This window comes from Neofelis nebulosa, chromosome 8, assembly GCF_028018385.1.
Source record: "Neofelis nebulosa isolate mNeoNeb1 chromosome 8, mNeoNeb1.pri, whole genome shotgun sequence".
NCBI classification, from domain to species: domain Eukaryota; kingdom Metazoa; phylum Chordata; class Mammalia; order Carnivora; family Felidae; genus Neofelis; species Neofelis nebulosa.
Window position 1 is genome coordinate 122,151,876 of NC_080789.1, and position 20,903 is coordinate 122,172,778.

At 40.7% G+C, this 20,903-nt stretch overlaps 1 protein-coding gene across 4 annotated transcripts in view; it reads right to left on the bottom strand.

The window, feature by feature from the left end:
• Positions 1 to 19,557, bottom strand: part of SPAG6 (sperm associated antigen 6) — a 67,205-nt gene extending 47,648 nt beyond the window's left edge. For 2 of the 4 annotated variants that reach the window (XM_058681721.1, XM_058681720.1), the window contains exons 1-2: positions 19,406 to 19,557; positions 19,225 to 19,320 (exon numbers count right to left, since the gene is read on the bottom strand). In XM_058681721.1, coding sequence (XP_058537704.1) covers positions 19,225 to 19,320; positions 19,406 to 19,430 — 121 coding nt within the window. In that variant the 5' untranslated portion in view covers positions 19,431 to 19,557. Of the gene's footprint in view, positions 1 to 3,585; positions 3,653 to 19,224; positions 19,321 to 19,405 lie in introns of those variants that run through there. The other 2 variants (XM_058681717.1, XM_058681718.1) reach the window with 2 other exon arrangements.
• Positions 19,558 to 20,903: the final 1,346 nt, after the last annotated feature.

Sequence of the window (20,903 nt, forward strand, 5' to 3'; positions counted from 1 at the left end):
GCGCCTGGGTGGCGCAGTCGGTTAAGCGTCCGACTTCAGCCAGGTCACGATCTCGCGGTCTGTGAGTTCGAGCCCCGCGTCAGGCTCTGGGCTGATGGCTCGGAGCCTGGAGCCTGTTTCCGATTCTGTGTCTCCCTCTCTCTCTGCCCCTCCCCCGTTCATGCTTTGTCTCTCTCTGTCCCAAAAATAAATAAAAAACATTGAAAAAAAAAATTAAAAAAAAAAAAAAAAAAAGAAACAAATTCTTGGGGCGCCTGGGTGGTTCAGTCGGTTAAGCGGCCGACTTCGGCTCAGGTCATGATCTCGCGGTCCGTGAGTTCGAGCCCCGCGTCGGGCTCTGTGCTGACAGCTCGGAGCCTGGAGCCTGTTTCGGATTCTGTGTCTCCCTCTCTCTGACCCTCCCCTGTTCATGCTCTGTCTCTCCCTGTCTCAAAAATAAATAAAACGTTAAAAAAATTAAAAAAAATAAAAAGAAACAAATTCTTTGAGATAAGGAAGTATTTTGTATTACCAGCTCTCATAATATTTACTCTAGGGTTGAATACACGGTAGGTATGTCATCATCACAGCAATCATAGTAAAAGTTAGCTTGTATTTATCCAGCACTTATTATATGCACACATTGTTTTAAGGATTTGTTTCCATTCACTGAATTCTCATAAAAAGTCTATGAAGTTGGCCCTATTAAGTATGTCTATTTTACAGATGAGGAAATGACGGCTGAGAACGGTTAAGAAATCATCACAAAACTAATAAATGGTGGAGCAAGGTTAGAAATTCAGGCTTTCTTCATTGATAATTGCTGAATAAATGTGCGCTCAAAGTTGAGGAGGTGAAGAAAGAGACATAAAAAATAATTGCATTTTGGTCATCTGCTTGGATATTCCAACTCTTCATATTACCTTTGCCGTACTGTAAAATACCCAAAATAGGTAACTGCTATTTGGGCTTTAATGACGCCGTTTTTTTTTTTAATTTGTTTTTACATTCATTTATTTTTGAGAAACGGAGTGAGACAAAGCGTGAGCAGGGGAGGGGCAGAGAGAGAGGGAGACACAGAATCTGAAGCAGGCTCCAGGCTGTGAGCAAGAGGTCAGCACAGAGCCTGATGCGGGGCTCGAACCCACCAACTGTGAGATCATGACCTGAGCCGAAAGTCAGACGCTCAACTGACCGAGCCACCCAGGCGCCCCGAAGCTGTTTTCATCTAAGGTTACAAGAAAGGTAATGACAGAGTTCAAACTGGAACAAAATGCCCCTTGACTTTGTAAACTTTACTTAATTTGCAGCAGGCGATTTAACTTGATTTTAATTACATCTTTTCTTTTAAAAACATACCACGGTGATCTAGAAAAGCAAATATTCTCCATGTTCTTTTATAAGGTTATATATATCCAGAAACACTTGAAATAGAATAAAAGGAAAACATTCATGATAACACTTAGGATTAGCCCAAATTAAGATAAATAGTACTACCAAATAACATCGGCGGAAAATAATGGCACTGATCACAGACACATGTCATGATGTGATCCGTGACTTTTCACAGCTTCCACTTTCATTTCGTGATCACTTTTCTGGCTAGGGTGGCTTGGTGAGGTCATCCTGGATGAGACCACAGTTGCAAGTTTGAGTCCCACTCAGGCTAGTTAACTTTGCAGGCACACAGCACGTCTACTCATGCCTCGGTCATAGTTCACGTTCAACAAATCAACATGTCGATGCTCATAGCTGTTGCTAATACTACCAGCTATACTTTGGATAGAGGGGCGCCTGGGTGGCTCAGTCGGTTAAGCGTCCGACTTCGGCTCAGGTCATGATCTCTCGGGTTGTGAGTTCGAGCCCCGCGGCAGGCTCTGTGCTGACCGCTCAGAGCCTGGAGCCTGCTTCGGATTCCGTGCCTCCCTCTCTCTCTGCTCCTCCCCCGCTCATGCTGTCTCTGTCTCTCAAAAATTAATAAGCATTCATTTAAAAAAAATTATACTTTCTATAGAGGTGATTTCTGAAATACCTCACAACAAGAAGTTTAAAGTGCAGAAAAAGCATTAGGACTACCAAATGCTAACATGGGTTCTTTCTAGAAAGTTGGATTTAAAACAATTTGCTGACCTCTTCTTTGTAGTTGCTTTCCTACCTTTTTTTTTTTTTTAGTTTTTTAATTGTGGTAAAACATACATGATATAAAAATTACCATTTTAACCATTTTTAGTGTGCAATTTAGTGTAATCACCACCACTGTCTAGGAACTCCCAAGCCGTTTTCCACAGAAGCTACACAGCTTTCCATTCCCATCAGCAAAGTACAAGGATTCAACTCTTTCTACATCCTTACCTATACTTGTTTTGTTTTTTGTTTTCAAATAATAGCCATCCTAACAGGTGTGAAGTATGCCTCAGTGCAGTTTTGATTTTCATTTCCCTAGCACCGATGACGGTGAGTGTCTTTTTATGTGCTTAGATTGGTCATTGTACATGTTCTCTGTTGAAATGTCTATTCAAGTCATGTGCCCGTTTTTAAATTGGGTTGGTTGTAGTTGTTGGATATAACTTGATTTTTTAATAACAAATATGCATGGTTTTCAGTAAAATAAGGCAATACTCTTAAAAAAGAGCGAAATTTGTTAACATATATTTGAGGTTTCATAATAAATGCAGCAACAAGGCCAAGAAATATAAAGTGTCCGTATGCTTTAGAATAGTTTTAAAGGAATCACAGTTATGTTTCATGTTATTTTTTTCCGGATGATTCTGGTTATTTCCTTTTTTCCTCCTCCTTGGATATATATATGTGAAGGCAGTGGCTTATTGTCTTTTGAAATATAATTGGAACATCTATACTGGCTTATTCATCCTAGAGATTTTGAATGAAATCTTAGAGAACTTTGAACTTTTATGTTGAAAAATTAAAGAGTGAATTCATCTATCTGGGCCTATAATATTTAATTTAGTTGTGCTTATTATTATAGTATTTAGCTACTGTACCATAAGTCTCCCCATTTCAGAAATTTTCAGCTTGTAGTTTTAGCAGTAAAATATTTTACCCCCTACAGGTATTTCAGCCGCCCATATATTCAAAAGAATTGTTTGCTTTGTGTATTTTCTCCTCCGTCCTTCTACCACATCTGGCCCAGGAAAAATAAAATCAATAAACTGACACACCATTCCTTTCCTTCTATCCCTGTATTTAATATCCAAGTTAGGCTTCTATGCGGATGCCTCTGCTCTATCCCTCTTTTCCCATATTCCTTGGTTCAGACAGTAGCACGATGGGACTTTTGAAAATTTTTACATCTATACACCTATAAAAGTTTAAAATATCTTTGTTTGAATAAGGTCATTTTTGTTAGAGAAAATATTGCCCCAAATTTCTAGTCCTTGAATTGCCTCTTAGTGCTTCATAATCATCAGTCCCCAGGGACATGTTTTTATCCCTTACGCAGCTTAAGCATGGAAACTTCGTTATTCTAATTACAGGTCTGTCCTAAAAACACAGATAGTGATGCAAGAGGAACTAAGGAAGGAGGTAATAAGGGAGGGAGAAAGGAGAAAAGAAGCACATACAACATAAAAAGAAATTTTTCCTTACCTTCCTTTCCATTAGGAATCCATGGTGATTGGTCCTTGGTGAATGAATGCATGAAAATTTAGAACGCATAAATTACAGCAGTTTGAATAATGGCTGCAATATCTGACAAGCAAGGTCTCTAGTGACAGCTAATGACCTCCCTGAGGTCTCTACTGAAGGAGCCAACAGGTACTATCTAATATTAAAAATAATTCACATATTATACTCTAATCTCTATAAAACGATTCTGTCTCCTCTATAAAAGCTGATTAAACGGTGTGAAATGTTTCTAAAATTTATAGGATAAATCTGTACAATCCCTCCCCTCCCAACTTTATCGCTTTGAGTTTCTTTTCTATTTTTCTTGTTCCAGTGCCATACTGTCTAAGCAATTAGACATTGCTTCAATACCTACATTGCAATTCCAGTTATGCGAAAACAACAACAAAGACAACTTTGCTGATTGCCCACAGTCATTGGTTCAAAACATGGACCAGGGTTTACCACCGGCAAGTGCTAGGATTACACATATGAGCAAAGACAGCTCCTCCTCTCAAGGAACTAATAATCTAGGGGAGCACATGGTAAACTAGACTCAAAATAATCACAGCTCTTTTTTTTTTAATTCCTTTTAACACAACACAGGCCTAATGACTTTGACTTTGCACACCAATTACAGATGTAAACCGGGACGGAAATGTCAGACAAAAAAAAAAAAAAAAAAATCCCATTCTCTTATTAAATGTATATAATGTATATACATATCTGCTGTGCTTTATAAAGATATTTAACATCCCAACTTTGTTCCTTTAAAAACAAGTACCTGCAAACTGGGCCTTTGGGTCCACTGTTAAGCCCTAGTAAAGATTTCTGGTTACCCTAGTTACCTCTCACCTTCTTTGTGCTGCTTTTCAATTTTTAAAAATTTTATTTTTTTATTGTGGTAAAATATACATAACAAAATTGATCATTTTAACCATTCTTAGGTGTACAATTAAGTGTTAAGTACAATTGTGCAACCATCATCACTATCATTTCCAGAACTTTTTATCATCCCCTAACAAACACTCTCTAACTTCCCCTTTCCCCCTACCTCTAGGCTCCTGGTAACCTCTATCCTACTTTCTGTGTCTTATTTGACCTATTTTAGGTATCTCATATAGGTGGAACCATACAATATTTGTCCTTTTCTGTCTGACTTTTTTCACATAGCATAATGCTTTCAAGGTTCGGCCATGTTGTACCACGTTTTGGAATTTCTTTCCTTTTTAAGACTGGATAATATTCCATTGGATGTATAGACCTCATTTCGTTTATCTGTGCATCTGTTGACAGACATTTGGGCTGCTTCCACCTTTTGGTTATTTGAATAATGCTGCTATGAATGTGGATGTACAAGTTTCCATTTGAGTCTCTGCTCTCAATTCTTTTATGTGTGTGTGTGTGTGTATAGTGTGTGTTTCTGTACATATACACATATCTATCTATCTATCTATCTATCCATCTATCTACCTAAGTACAGTTGCTAGACCAAGTGGTAACTCTATGTTTAACTTTTTGAGGAACTATCAACTGTTTTCCATGGTAACTGTCTATGAACCATTTTATATTCCTACCAACAAAGAGTTCCAGTTTTCCACATTCTCACCAACACTTGATATTTGTAATTGTTGTTATTTATAATAACCATCCTAATGGACATGAAATGGTATCTTGCCGTGGCTTGATTTGTATTTCCCAAATGAACAGTGATGTTGAGCATCTTTTCATGTGCTTATTGTCCACTTGTATGTCTTCTTTGGAGAAATGCAACCTATGTAAGCCTTTTACCCATTTTTAAGTGGATTTTGTTATTGTTGAATTGTCGGAGTTCTTTATAGATTCTGAATATTAATCTCTTATCAGATATGTGCTTTGTAAATATTTTCTCCCATTCTATGAACTGTCTCTTCACTCTCTTGATGGTGTCCTTTGATGCCCTTGTTTTTTTAGACTTAAAGTGAAATGATTTCTACCATATATATTCTTTACTTTCCAGCTTTACTCAAAATTACCATAAGCACAAAATGTTAAACGTTATAAATTTTACAAAGCTTTAAACATTTAAATTCCAACAGTAATCTAAAACATCTTCCTACATGACCATTTACTATGAAACTGCTGCTATAGTTCATTTAAGTTTTAGAAGTGATTTCTACACGCAATTAACGAATACACAGTAAAGGATTCACCTTAGACTGTCAACGTTTCCATCTGACTGGGGCATTCTGTTTGGGGTCCAATAAGAATGGAGAAGAAGCTTCATGCTTTAGAAATAGGACTCTCTTGCCCTGCTTGTTACATGACTGCCTATGTCGAGCCAGGTAGTTAAAAGTATGTATCTAGAGGGAGATTGTTTGGGTTCAAATCTGGGCTCTGCCATTTCTCAGTCCTCAACAAGGTTACTTAACATCTCTGTGTTTCAGTTTCCTCATGTAAAATGGCGACAAATTCCAGAACTACTTCATAAAGTTGTTGTGAGAATTAAAATGGGTCAAAGATTCTAAAGTGCTAGACAGATTAGTTGGGATAGAATAAACACCAGTAAATGCTTAATAAATAAAAGTGTAAAAGGAATCAATTCCCTATGTTGACCATGTTTTTCATCAACATGTTATTATTATTCATGCATATGACTCATTAATTAATCAATTCCTTTCATCGTGAAGAAATATTTAAAGTTCTGTGGCCCCACAGATTGAGCTTTTCTACTATGTGTTTTAGAATTACTATGGAATGAATAATTAATTATTCACCATTAATTCAAGAAATATCTATTAAGAGAGGTGCCTGGCTGGCTCAGTCGGTTAAGCCTCCAACTTTGGCTCAGGTCATGATCTCCTGATTCATGAGCTCAAGCCCCACATCAGGCTCTCTGCTGACAGCTCAGAGCCTGGAGCCTATTTCAGAATCTGTGTCTCCATCTCTCTCTGCTCCTCCCCAACTCATGCTCTGTCTCTTTCTCTCTCTCTGTCAAAAATAAACAAACATTAAAAAAAAAAAAAAAAAGAACATGCAAGGTATTGAAAACAGAATTGTCCTTGACCTCAAGGAAGCTATACAAGGGTCATGAGAAGTAAACAAATAAAACATTATGATATATGCAACTAAAAAAGAAATAGAGGGGGAGCCTGGGTGGCTCAGTTGGTTAAGCATCTGACCTCGGCTCAGGTCTGATCTCACCATTCGTGAGTTCGAGCCCCACATAGGGCTCTGTGCTGATAGCTCAGAGCCCGGAGCCTGCTTTGGCTTCTGTGTTTCCCTCTCTCTCTCTGATCCTCTCCTTCTCACACTCTGTGTCTCTCTCTGTCTCTCAAAAATAAATAAACATTAAAAAAAAATTTTTTTTAAGAGAAATAGAGGGTGCTCTGCAGAAATATAGTGGAGCATCTAACCCTGGCCTTGAGGAAGGCAACCCAAGGAAAGGGACATCTACATGGAGGTCTGAAGGCTCTCAGGCAGATCACAGATTATTTGCTGAAATAACTGGAGGGAGTGGGGAAGGGAAGGACTGGAGAGTTTTCTAACCAGAAGGAACTATATAAATGAAGCTCAGAACCAAGAGAGTTAGGGGGCACTTGGTGGCCCAGTCGGTTAAGCATCCGACTTCAGCTCAGGTCATCATCTCAATGTTTGTGAGTTTGAGCCCCAAGTCAGACTCTGAGCTAACAGCTCAGAACCTGGAGCCTGCTTTGGATTCTGTATCTCCCTCTCTCTCTGCCTCTCCCCTGCTCTTGCTCTCTCTCAAAAATAAATAAACATTTAAAAAAGAACCAAGAGTTTGATATGTTGACAAAACTTGGAATGCAGTATGACTATAGTACAAGAGGGAGCAAAGAAAGGGTTGGGAAAAGAGGCCTAAGAGATTAACAGAGACAAAAGTACTTAAGAGCCCAATCAACTATTTTAACTGTTTTGAATTTAATCTGAACATTAGCGTCAGTGTTTTTGTACTTTGTAACGAAGGATCACCAATCACACTGGGGAGAATGGATGAAAGGAGACAAAATGGGAGGCAGGAAGACCACTTAGGAAGCTACTGTATGAGTCTAGGCCAGATGTGAAGACAGCCTGAAGAATACTAATGGCAAAGGGAGAGAGAAAAGTGACTATCTAAAGAGATATCATCTAATACCTAATATCTAAAGAGATATTAACCAGACAGATTATTGTGAAGAAGAGGGAGGAGACAGTGATACTTCCAAGTTTCTGGCTTGGACAAAGGATGCATGATTGTCTCAGACTGTTGAAGAGGCCATGATAAATTCATACTGGCCTGAAACGTTGCGTGGGAGGGCTGATCTGGCAAGAGACAAAGCTGGAAAACTTGATTGGGGCCAGGTCAAATTTGGCTGTAGATCAAAATAAGATTTTGTGATGTTATTCTAAGTGAAATGGAAAGCCATGGGGAGCTTATTGTTTATACCACTTACTCTCAGGGAAGCAAATAAATGAGAATGAAGACATTGAATAATTCCAAGGTCTAACATGGATGGCTGGGCAGGCTGTGTACTGCACAAATCCAGGGATGCCAGTCACATAAATCATGATATAAAAGGCACTTCTAAAGTTGTGCAAAGCGCAGCAGCCATCCTTGATGGAGCATGTTCCATGGTTCTCTCATTTGTTTTATGTGAATAAATGTCTTATCTTCTCAATAAAACAATAAACATCTCTAGAGCAGTTTGTTTTCCTTTTTTAGGATTTCCACAATCAGATTTTTAAATGCCATACACCAAGAGCTCTTATTTTATTAATTTCTTTACATCCAAGTTAGTTAGCTTATAGTGCAACAATGATTTCAGGAGTAGATTCCTTAATGCCCCTTGCCCATTTAGCCCATCCCCCCTCCCACACCCCCTCCAGCAACCCTCTGTTTGTTCTTCATATTCAGTTCTTCATATTCAAGAGTCGCAGAGTTGGTTTTATACTTCTTTTCTATTTATCAAATTACCTGGCACAGGTCTGAATATACAACTAACTCTTATTGAAGCGCTTGTGATCTTGACTCTACTGCAATTTTACTATACTAAGCACTACCTACTCTATCACAGAGTAAGTCTAATTACACTTGCTGATTTCAGCAATTTTACATGTTTTTACTTCTGCAAGTTATCACACGTACATGACTATATTTTCACTCAAGCAATTTCCATCACACTGATGCATTTGATAACATGTTCTCATTTTCCTTCACTGGTCATTTTTTACTTGAAAATATTGAAGTGTTCCTCCCTTGATTTTTTTTTTTTTTTTTTTTTAGAGCTAAGAATTTTCAGGCCTTGATTTGGTTTCTCCCAGTCTCTGTGATTATATACCACTGACTACTATTCCTTCATTTGGTTAAGAAATCATAAAATTTCAAGGGCGCCTGGGTGGCTCAGTCAGTTAAGCGTCACACTTTGGCTCAGGTCATGATCTCACAGTTTGTGGGTTTGAGTCCCACATGAGGCTCTCTGCTGTCAGCACAGAGCCCACTTAGGATCCTCCCCTCCCCTTTTCTCTCTGCCCCTCCTCGTTTACACTCTCCCTCTCTCAAAAAAATAAACATTTAAAAAAGAAATCATAAGTTTCGGTACCGTATCTCTTTGCCCTGCTTTCTGCAAAATACTTCTTTGCGGCTACAACTATAAAATCAATTATGATTTTAAATGTTATATCCCTTACAACACACAGAGAGTCCTGTAATTTATTTAAAGGGTCAGAATGAATTGTGAAATGTATGGAAAGTCTTTTTGCACAGAATTCACCTGTAATGATAAGTAATTCAAGAAAAATCTATGTTCTTCTTTTTAATGTACTCTCATAACTATAGTATCCTCTGAATTTTGTTTGGTGAGTCACTGTTAATTCAGGTGTTTGTGAGTGAAGGGCTCCCACATCCGGTATGTCATTAAGTGGGGAGGGGTGAGAAGAAGCTGGGACCAGGACCACTGACTCCCACAGGCAGCTAGCAGCTCTTCTAAGAGGGCACAAAGCACACTTTACCATGTACCAGGGACTCCCCTAAGAAATTTACAAATATTAACCCATGGGGCGCCCGGGTGGCTCAGTCGGGTAAGCGTCCGACTTCGGCTCGGGTCATGATCTCATGGTTTGTGAGTTCGAGCTCCACGTCGGGCTCTGTGCTGACAGCTCAGGGCCTGGAGCCTGCTTCGGATTCTGTGTCTTCCTCTCTGCCTCTCCTCTGCTCATTCTCTCTCAAAAATGAGTAAGTTTTTAAAAAATTTAAAAAATATATTAACCCATCAGTCATTATTACAATTCTATGAGGCTTGATATATACTATTTTATAGCTCTAGTGTCTATGCTCTCCTGTTTCTCCTCCCCAGTATCAATCACAGCCCATTTGCCAATGAAAACTGACCTATATGTGCATACCAAAGGGTATAATCTGTTGCGTTCATTCTACCATTAACACATCTGTAGCTCTCTTCCCTGATGACTGTATCAAACCAAGATTTCATTCATTCTTCCAGTGCCAACTCTTCGACTCTTAACTGGGTCATGGCCACCACTGTCTATATGAGAGATCTGAACTGAGTAAGTAAACAGAGCATAAAAGTTATGGCAAGTTCAATTCATAATACGTGAGATAAAATGATTGGAATTAGAGGGTTTATAATTACATGAAAAAATATCAAATGGGCTTTTAATATAGTTTTTTTTTTAATTTTTTTTTTTAACGTTTATTTATTTTTGAGACAGGGAGAGACAGAGCATGAACGGGGGAGGGTCAGAGAGAGGGAGACACAGAATCTGAAACAGGCTCCGGGCTCTGAGCTGTCAGCACAGAGCCCGACGCGGGGCTTGAACTCACGGACGGCGAGATCATGACCTGAGCCGAAGTCGGCCGTTTAACCGACTGAGCCACCCAGGCGCCCCATATAGTTTTCCAATGAACATGCGAATTCCATGTATCCAAACCTCTATTTTCAGCTAAGCTCACTCTCTTGAGTCCCAGAGCCATATATATCCAAATTGCTGACTACAGGCATGGACACATAGATATCCCTGACACTTCAACTTCACCACTATTACAGAAATCACCATTTCCTTCTGCTTTTTGTATCCCTTCTCCATTAAGGAATGGCAACCAGAAGACTGTGAGTCACCTTGAACTCCTCTCCCTCCGGACCTGCCCCTGCCCCTCCTATGAAGTCACAAATCCTACAGATCTGTCATGCAGCATGAGTGCTAAAGCAAAAATGGGCACATGGTCTTCCTGATCCTGTTTTAATCCCCTCCAGTCTGCTCTCCACACTGCTGTGAAAATCATCTCTCTAAAACCCCAAATTGGGGTGTCTGATGGCTCAGTCAGTTAAGCTTCCGACTCCGGCTCAGGTCATGATCTCGCGGTCTGTGAGTTCGAGCCCCGCGCCGGGCTCTGTGCTGACAGCTCAGAGCCCGGAGTCTGCTTCAGATTCTGTGTCTCCCTCTCTCTCTGCCCCTCCGTCACTCTCTCTCTCTCTCTCTCTCTCTCAAAAATAAACATTAAAAAAAATGTTTTTAAATAAATAAAAATTTTAAAAACACACACACAAAATGGATCCCTTTGTTCCTCTAATGAAAGCCCTTCAGTGGCTTGCTACCAATTTCAGGATAAATCCAAACTTTGGATGAGGTCCTTTATAATTAGGCCTGTTTTCCTCTGCAGCCACGGACTTTCCTCTCCCGGCCGTATTATCTCAAGAAGCTCCTGCCAGATCTAAACATTTGTCTTTTCCATCAAGTACCACCTTTTCTCTTGCCTCTGTGCCTTTGCACATAACATTCCCTCTACCTGAGCACAGTTTTCCTCTCTCCCATCTATATCTGGCTGTCCTAGGAAACTCAGCTGGATAATATCTCCTTCTAGAAGTCTTCCATGAAAGCACCCTTCATTTCAAAAGCTTGAGTTAGAAACCCTTCATAGGGGCTCCGTATGTCTATATATTGGACGCTTATCAAATAGCATTTATATATCTCTCCTGTAGCAAATAAGCTCCTTAAAAGTATCGTCTCTGCCTTCTATGTTTGCATGGCCAGCATCTAAGCATGCACCTGGCCCTTGGGTACTCAATAAATGTTGAACGATGAATGAACAAGCTGCAAAATTTAATGTGCAACTTTCTCTTTTTAGGCCAATTTTAGTTAAAAGAAAAACAAAATAAGCTTCTGTTTGGAGTCACTTTTTAAAAGGTTTAGAGATAAATAGTGGTGATGGCTGCATAACATTAGGAATGTAATTAATGTCGCTGAATTGTGTGGTTCAAATGGCAAATTGTGCTGTATTTTACCACAGTTTTTAAAAAGTAACAATGTCCCGGAGTGCCTGGCTGGCTCAGTCAAAAGAGCAAACAACTCTTGATCTCAAGGTTGTGAGTTCAAGCCCCATGGTGAGTATAGAGATTAAATAAAAAACATTTTTAAAAATTAACAATGTACCAAAACCCACTGAATTTTACACTTATATGGGTGAATTGTATGGTATGTAAATTGTACCTCAAGTGATTTTTAGAAACTATTTTTAAAATGAAAAAAATGGATTCTAAAATATATGGATAAGCATATAGTTTTTTTTTTAAGTTTATTTATTTATTTAGACAGAGAAAGTGTGTGCATGTCAGCAAGGGAGGGGCAGAGAGAGAGGGAGAAAGAGAATCCTAAGCAGATTCTGTACTGTTAGAGCAGAGCCTGAGATGGGGCTCAAGCCTACAAATTGTGAGATCATGACCCAAGCCGAAGTTGGATGCTCAACCGACTGAGCCACCCAGGAGCCCCATGTTCATAGTTTGTTTTTGAAATATATGGGTTATTCAAACTGTTCCCTCACCCCGCATCACCCCATATAGATATAATTCTATTTTAATTTGAAAGTCTTCTGGAGTGCTGCATACACTGGATTAGTCTTGTCTTCTTTCGTCAATGTGTTTCCTCTTTTATTTATTTATTTTTTTAAATTTATTTTTGGGACAGAGAGAGACAGAGCATGAACGCGGGAGGGGCAGAGAGAGAGGGAGACACAGAATCGGAAACAGGCTGCGGGCTCCGAGCCATCAGCCCAGAGCCCGACGCGGGGCTCGAACTCACGGACCGCGAGATCGTGACCTGAGCTGAAGTCGGACGCTCAACTGACTGCGCCACCCAGGCGCCCCATGTGTTTCCTCTTTTAAATTGGTACCTTTGATACCCACTTGCCTGCAGAAAATTGGAATGTCCATCAATGGGGTCAGTAGAGGACAATTATAAGACAATTATAAAAGAATTGTCTGTTCCAAGAGGTTTCAGGGGTAATATTTGGAGAGGGCTCTTTGGAAGGTAATCAGCTCAGAAGTCTATCTTTAGATAAACTGTTGTATTTTATTCATGCTCCACTTACTTGAAAATTTTTTGAGATAGTTTACTGTAAAAGATACAGACACAAAGATAACGATGAAGAGGCATGTAGGAGAGAGGTGGGGACTATTTGTCAGAAATATAGGGTATAATAGCTGCTCCAGCTGAACTCTAAATATATCACTGAGTTTCCTGGCAGCAAAGGTAAAACTGGAACTACTTTGTAAAATGAGGCAGGAACAAATTTTTTTTTTCCTGAAATTTCCTACGTAGGCCTAGCTTGACGCATAACAGTTAATGAAGATTGGTTGAATAAAAGAGTGTATCTTTACATTTAAAAAAAAAAAACCTTTAACAACAAAATGGACAATGTCTTCAGTGGGATTTAGATTTAAAGAGGCTATGGGGAACTCTAAGTATCTGTTTTTAAATAAGCCCTCAAAAAAAAAAAAAGGCATACTATTAGAATAATTCTACAAAGACATTTCTATGGCAAACCAATGTAAGCTACTCTATGGATATAAATTAGTGGTGATTCTAACGACACAGAGAGAGAACTTAGAATATACAGAAAAGTGGACAGAGATAATTTCCTCTGAAGACACATGCACACACACATAATTCACCTGGACGTAGAACCTGAATAAGTAGTAACTTTAAAAATGAGGCACCCTTACGACAGAAAATGGGGTATGTGGCAAAACCAAGATTTCACCTGAAAATTAGGGAAGTCTGACACGTTCAGAGGAGCCGTTCCCACCCACCGCAATGCAAGACCAAATTTTTCTCAAGGTGTGGCCCTGGGTTTCCCCTAGAGCTAGTTCATCTCAGTAGAAACCCCGAAGATCTGACCTCAATGAACATGGAGTAAAAGTCCTTCACACAAAGCATGGCCAAATAAAAAAAACAAAGGCAAGCGTTAAATACATGCTCACATTGACCAGCCGACAAGTACCAAGTGCCTGCCTCTTCCGGTGCTCTACCTCCCATGTTGTCTGAAGGCCCAGGAGAGCAGGCAGTCCAAGGCAGCCAACCACCTCGGGCTCTGGTGAAGTCTTTCCTTTGAGCTCTCCCTCTCCCCGATCCCAGCAGGGACTCACTCAGTCTAACAGCTCTCCGAAGTGCTATCTCGGTTTGCAACCTCCAGTGGATTACTCACTTTTCCTGGGGTGCTTTTTAAGAGCTTCTGGCTTGATAAGGCTTCCCTTAGAAGCCCAAGGAAGCCGAAAGGTCCTCTAGCATTCTGAGTCCAGCATAAGCCCTAAATCCAACTCCCACTCCCTCAGACTTCTAGGTACTTCTCAATTAAAGTTACTCCTCTGCGTCTGGCCTCCAGTCAAGCTCCCATAATGGTCTTCTAGGAGACCTCAAAGCCAATTACACACAATTACTAGACAGCCATTGGTACCCAAAGGCCTAAACAGATGACTTGTTTTAACGGTGGTTAGGAACTCCTAGAACCAGCCAGAAATAGCTTACTAATACCTACAAGGTACGCAGAAAGAGTGCAATGTCAGGCAACAGTTAAGAAACATGTACTATTCTCTGTTTGGCCAGGACTGACTTTGTCTGTGATGAAGGCAATTATCCGACCATTTGGGGGCTTAAGGATCCACACTCAAGAGTCGTACTCTACCTACCTGACCTGTTATAACAACAAACTTTTAAAGAGATGTGAAAACACTTAGAAAAATAATTATTCCTTCTTTCATTCTATTTAAATATGTTGAACCTCTGCTCCACGCTCAGCATTATGCTACGCATGGAATTTACATTTTGTGGAGAGAACAGAAACTAAATCAATCGTGATGAGTATCGTGATGAGTATCATTAAAGAGAAATATTAGGAGCAAGGATAGCATAAATCAAGAGACTTAACTTACTGTGAGGGCTCAAGGAAGGTTTCCCTGAGGAATCAACATCTAAACAGAGCCATGAAGAATGAGCAGAAATTAATTAGGCAAAGAAGTATAGGAAAAGCTCTAGTCAGAGGAGCAAAAGCCATGAAAAAACATTGAAATGTCAAGAGGAGTTAGGAAATATTTAAATAACTTTTCAAAAACATTGATTTGTCACATAAAATTTCCCCACACAAACTTGCCATTTCTAAGCATTTCTAAGCCCCACTCTTATAGGATCATCCATAGCTTGGATTTTTTTTTTTTTTAATCATCCAGTTTTTCCTAAGAAAACTATGAGATCCTAGCCATGGTTATATTATTTTCTACTTATGTACCAGTGGTTAGATAACAAAGCAGATAAATGTCCATGAAGGAACAAGGGTTTGGAACACAGAATAAAATTTGGAATAATCTTGTTTTTAGGATATTATTGCGTATTATTAACACATAGTATTAAGTGTACACAAGTTCAGAATTTTTATAGTTCCTGAAATGTTTTCCACTTAAGCAAACAAACAAAACACCAAAAACCACTATCCCTATCCTTTAAGAAAAGATCAGTGCTTTAATTATCATGCATTCACATTTCTAAGACTCCTTTTATATTCATGAAATTTAAATAGCATGATTAGTTAAGGGGTTTTGTTTTGTTTTTTTCTTTTTGTTTTTTGTTTTTGAAGTTGCTCTACTCATTATCTTTTCAGTTTCAATATCCTTTGGGACAGATAATCATGGTACTTGTACCTACCAGGCTGTTTTAAACACATTACAAATGCTTACTACAGGCTTTTCCTTCTCAGCAAATTGAGATGCTAAATCATTAATCTGAACATTTTCACCTGGCCCCAGACACAGGACATTGAAAATCATTTTGTGTCAACACATAAGACTTATTTCCTTGAATTCTAAACCCATCAAATTGCCTAAATTTGCAAATTAGCTTCAGGCAGATGCCTGTTTAAAGTGTCAAGCAGTTCTCCATTCCTGCTCTACTGAAAACGGGCATAACTCCTGATTAGGAATGTTTATTGTTTTGCAATAGATTACATGTTAAATATTACAAAGTATTACTTTAAACTTTACCCCCAATTTTTCTTACATAAATCCCTGCTTCAGAAATAGTTCACATAGCTAAGCAGGTTAAAAAGAATTTTGGGGGGAGTTTGTATATTAGCTTACCATGAAAGACAGAATTTCTAAGCAACCTAAGAGTGGCCTGATATTCCCAAATGCCACAAAACGTGTTTCTTATATTTTGCAACTAAACAATCACCTCCATTTGCTGAAATTCAACAACAACAAGTATAGAAGTAACAGTGTATTATCTCTACTATCCACAATGTGTTACATGTGTTACTGCTTATTCAAGATGGGGGGGAAGTATCAAAATTCATTTTTAAATAGCCGTACAGATGTATTATTGGTTCTAAGTACAGAGTTGGCGGGTGCATAAAGAGATTTAATAACAAACATTAAACTTTGTAATGTTTTCACCTACGTTTCTGATTTAGAAGGAACAAAATCTCAGCAAGGAAAAAGTAACTCTAGGTTATAGACACATTGTATACCATTTTTTCTAGCAACAATTTTGTTTAGAAATCAAAATCATTTTTTTGTCCAAATACTCTGAAGATGACACCTTGCAGCCCTTTGTTTGCTTTAGTAATTAACTTGGGACATAATATTCTTATTAGCACATCAGAGATGTAATGAAAAAGATCAGAGATTTAAATGAAACAAAACTCCATTGAAAGTTTTTACCTTTAAAGTTCCTTCCACAGTGAATGAATTCAAAAATTCTCAACAAGTGAACTAATACTGATTTATCGTGATGTCTATATGGGAAATATTTTTCACCTTATCTTGGATCCATGATATGTATTTAGTAAAGCAGTTCATTAAAGGAGAAAAGTGAGAAGACAAAAGAAAACAAAACCCTCTCAGGTATGCAGAGAGTATATGAAAGTCAGGAATAAAATGCATTGGTATTTTATTCTACCAAAATGAAGTCACTTGACTGGAAAAAAAGAAAAAAGAAAAAAGAAAGCTTGGCAAGTGATGCATATATATTGTGGCTCTTTCGAAAGTATTTTAAAATCCATGTTGATTTTTTTTAAAAGAACAAACCATTCGAATGGTTTATAGACCAGTAAGTGCTCATAACAAAGCTTACAGATTATGATTATTTTAATTAAAAGAATAAATACATTGGAATATCCATTAGCTGTCTTAATGTAAAATTATTAAAGGAGTGCTTAAGTTGAATCTACGTAACATGAAATATGTTAAAAATATTTTTCCTCAAGAAAAACAATCTTAGCATTCTATCAACATTGCAGACAACTTCAAAACACTGTTATATTCCTTTTGTATTCCATTCCTTCATAAGCCAGACCATGAGTGGAAATAGGTGGCTATTTAAGATGTCATATCTAAGTCACTTATACTTTGATGATCACTTAGCCTAATGATTAAATTCCATAACATATTCTACATTGTACACATACAGGAAGAGATAACCTGCCACTGTTACACTAAAATGTGATGCTCTGTATCTTAAGTGTTATTTATACCCCTGTATTTCAGTATCAAATTTTTAAAATAATGCCAATCATTTTCCCTTTCAAAAAATGTTTTAGTTTAGCTAAAATATAGTATACACATAGTTCAGAAATTACATATGTGTAAAAAGTAAGTGCCCATTCACAAAAGCAACTGAGTAGGACTGAGAGGGGGGAAAAACTAAAACTTAAGTTCATTTAAAAATATAATATGCTCTTATAAACTTATATTAGTCACTATATATGAAATACTGTGTCCAACACTGCTGTGGGTACTTTGAGGAGTACATACTCTTGCTCATAAGCACACACACACACACACACACACACACACGCAGAAGACAATCCACATGAAACAAACACAGAACAAAAGATTACCAACTTTGACATTTTCAAAAGGAGAACAGATTGGTGGTTGTCCAGGGTTAGGGACAAGAAGAACGTGGGTGTGGTTCTAAAAGGGCAAAAAAAAGTGATCCTGGCAGTAAGAAAGTGTTCTCTATCTGGATGGATACACACGGGATAAAACTGTATAGAACTAAACGCACACACACACACACACACACACACACACAAATAAGTACAAGCAAAACTGGGAAAAACCGAATAAAATTGATGGACTTTTGTCAGTGCCAACTGTCTACCATACACACTTTTGAGGCACAGGGGAGCTCTATTATTTCTTACAACTGCATGTAAATCCACAATTATCCCAAAACAAAGAGTTTTAAAACATGATTATCAAATACACTTTCTCTATTCCAAATACAACCCCTCCCCCTACAAAAACATACACGGAATAAACACCCAAATCCCTCTCAGTGACAGAAGAAACTGCCGTCTAGGTACAACAGTCATTCCCCTCAAAGAAGCCAGAGTAAACGTTATGTCTCAACATTCTTGCCTTGTCAATGCGTTCTTAAAGTTCTTTTAACTCCGTGTTCATTTGAATGAGGTTTAAAGATCACGTCCCATACATTGAACGCTTCTTACAACACAGTAGCGATCAAATGCTACCTTAGTTTGAGTTCAGACGGTGGTGGAATCGTCCTTAATCCTCCATTATCTTCTCCATCTGCTTATGCTAATTGATAAGAAGCAAACCTCCCTCTGCCCCCCTCCCCCCTTCCTCTTTCTAGAGGTTGCCTGAGCTCGGGCTGGGGGGGGGGGGGGTGTGAAATGACAGCACCACAAGGACCTCTCAAAGCTAACAGTCTGCCTACTTGGAATGTCTTGGAAATTATTCAAGCAAACCTCTGCTCTGTCACTAATGCAAGACGAGAAATAATGTGTCCACGGCTCTGGAATTCCTTTGGTGTGAGGAAGTCGAAGGTGATCAAAGGCAGGGTGACAGGCAACGGCACCCGCCTAAAATGGGTCTGATTAAGGCGGATTCCCATTCGTGTAAAATGACTTCCAGGCAGTTCATACGGCCTTGACTTTCAGCCTGACACTTGCCTGGTTGTGAGAAAGATGCAAGGGGGGGACGCCGGGCCCCTCTCGCGCCCGTCTGGAGGCTCTGCCCTCTCGGCCTCACACCCAGAAAGACCCGCTCAAGAGAACGAATCCCTCCACCTACAGCGTCCGCGGTGGGCTGTTGGAACTTAGGGACGCCGCCCTCCCGTCCCCACCCTGGTCCTCTCCCAAAGCTCAGCCGGCAGGGGAGCGGGGCGACGGGGGAGCCCGGGGTTGAGGCAGGCGGCCGGGGACACTGGCCGACAAGGGTCCCGGGATCCGGGGTGAGGGGAGGGAGGCCAGGGGGCACCGCGGGGACCAGGACCTCGAGGTGCAGGGGCGAGGCCGGGGGCGCGGAGCGACGCGCGGTCAGGGTGCGGGCTCACCCGCGTTCTGCAGGGTCTCGATGTTTTGGGGTCTGGTCGCCAGCTCCGCCACCATCTGCACGAACTGGATCCGGGCTTTCTGGTACTGCTCGAACACTGCGGGGGTGGGGGGAGAGACACGGTGCAGCCGCTGTCCCCGCCGTCCCCGCCGCCAGCCCCGTCGGGGCGCCCCGGGCCCTACCTTGCAACACCTGCCTCTGACTCATGGCGACAAGCCCGGCGGCGACGCGGCCGGTCCGCGCCCGGCCTGCGAGGACGCCGAGGGGGCGACCGCCGCGACGCCTCGGCCTCCGACGGGAGCCGGGTCTCTCTGTGTACCCGCGTCTCCCGGGCAACCGACCGGAACCGGAACGCGACCGTCTCGCGGCAACGGCCGGCCCGGGCGTGACGTCACAGCCGCGGTCCCGGGCGCCGGCGGCCAGCCCCGGGGGAACTTGAGCCTGCAGGGGCCCCGGGGGGCCGAGCCGCAGTCGCCTAGTCGCCGTGGCAGTCGTGCACCGTGGATGTCGCTGTGCTGCGGGCCACGGGCGTCCGCCAGGAGTGCGGGCGTCCGTGCTCACCGGACCCCCAGCCGCGAAGCTTCCAGACTGCGGCGCCGACTGGGTCCGGGTTGGGGGTGGGGGGGAGCCCCCAAGAGAACCCCGAGAGGCCAGAAAGCTACGCCAGGGGAGTCGTCTTGGCTCAGACGGTCAAGAGACGTTTCACGTGTGACCTTGTGTCATCTGATGCAGACATTGTCAGTGCAACCTTAAAGCCAGATGGTTTTCCCCTTTAATCCAGCTTTCATGTCACCTGGCATTTCTGGCTTCAGGATTCCCGGAGGGTCGAGACCAACCATGTTCATAACTTTAATTATACTGCTTTAAAAGTATGTGATGAGCAACTCCTAGAGATTCAATGAGAAAAGTAGACGGGAAACCGGTAGGATAAATGTCCTGTCCTCCGTGACTTTCTCCTAGTTACTACTAACTTTGCGGTTTCCTCACTTTTGTGAGTTTTAAACGTTTGTCTTTGTCTTTTAAATGTAGCCTTCATTTTGTTGCCTAAATGACCTCTCCAAAAGGAAGAGAGAGAGAATCTTCACCTGGAAAGTCTTGATTCTAATTATCTTAACCAGACTTCCCTAGCTTGTAGAACTTTAATTTTTTTTTTTTTTTACCCAGTTTCTTTTAACAAAAATTAAGCACTTAGTCTTGTCACTGGTTTCTAGCTTGCCTGAAAACTGTATAGGAAATGTTTCAATGACGGGTGTCAATTTTAAATGTTTCTCCATCAGAAACTACAATTTCTCCCGGTGTCAGTGGACTAGATAGCCACGGCTGCTGCTGAGTAGTGACAAGGCAAGAAACTTCCTGATATCTCATCCATAGAAGGGAGTAGGCAGACTTAGCTGTTCTCATATTTGAGGGTGCGTCCTCTATAATCTTTAAGATCTCACCCTGACTTGAGCTTTCTGACGCAGTCCTGATATTCAGTGGAGCCGCAGGTAGTTAGGGAAAGGACCAGTAATAAGAGAGAAGAGTAAGTGTGTTCACTCAGGTCTCTGCTCTGCCCCGAGCAGGTGGAGGTCTTTTGCTCCGCAAGTTCAGAAGTCAGTGATACTCACGATCCCTCCACCTAACTCCAAAGTCATCAGTTTCACAATGATCGCCACACTTCTCCAAGGAAAGAGGTCCTTT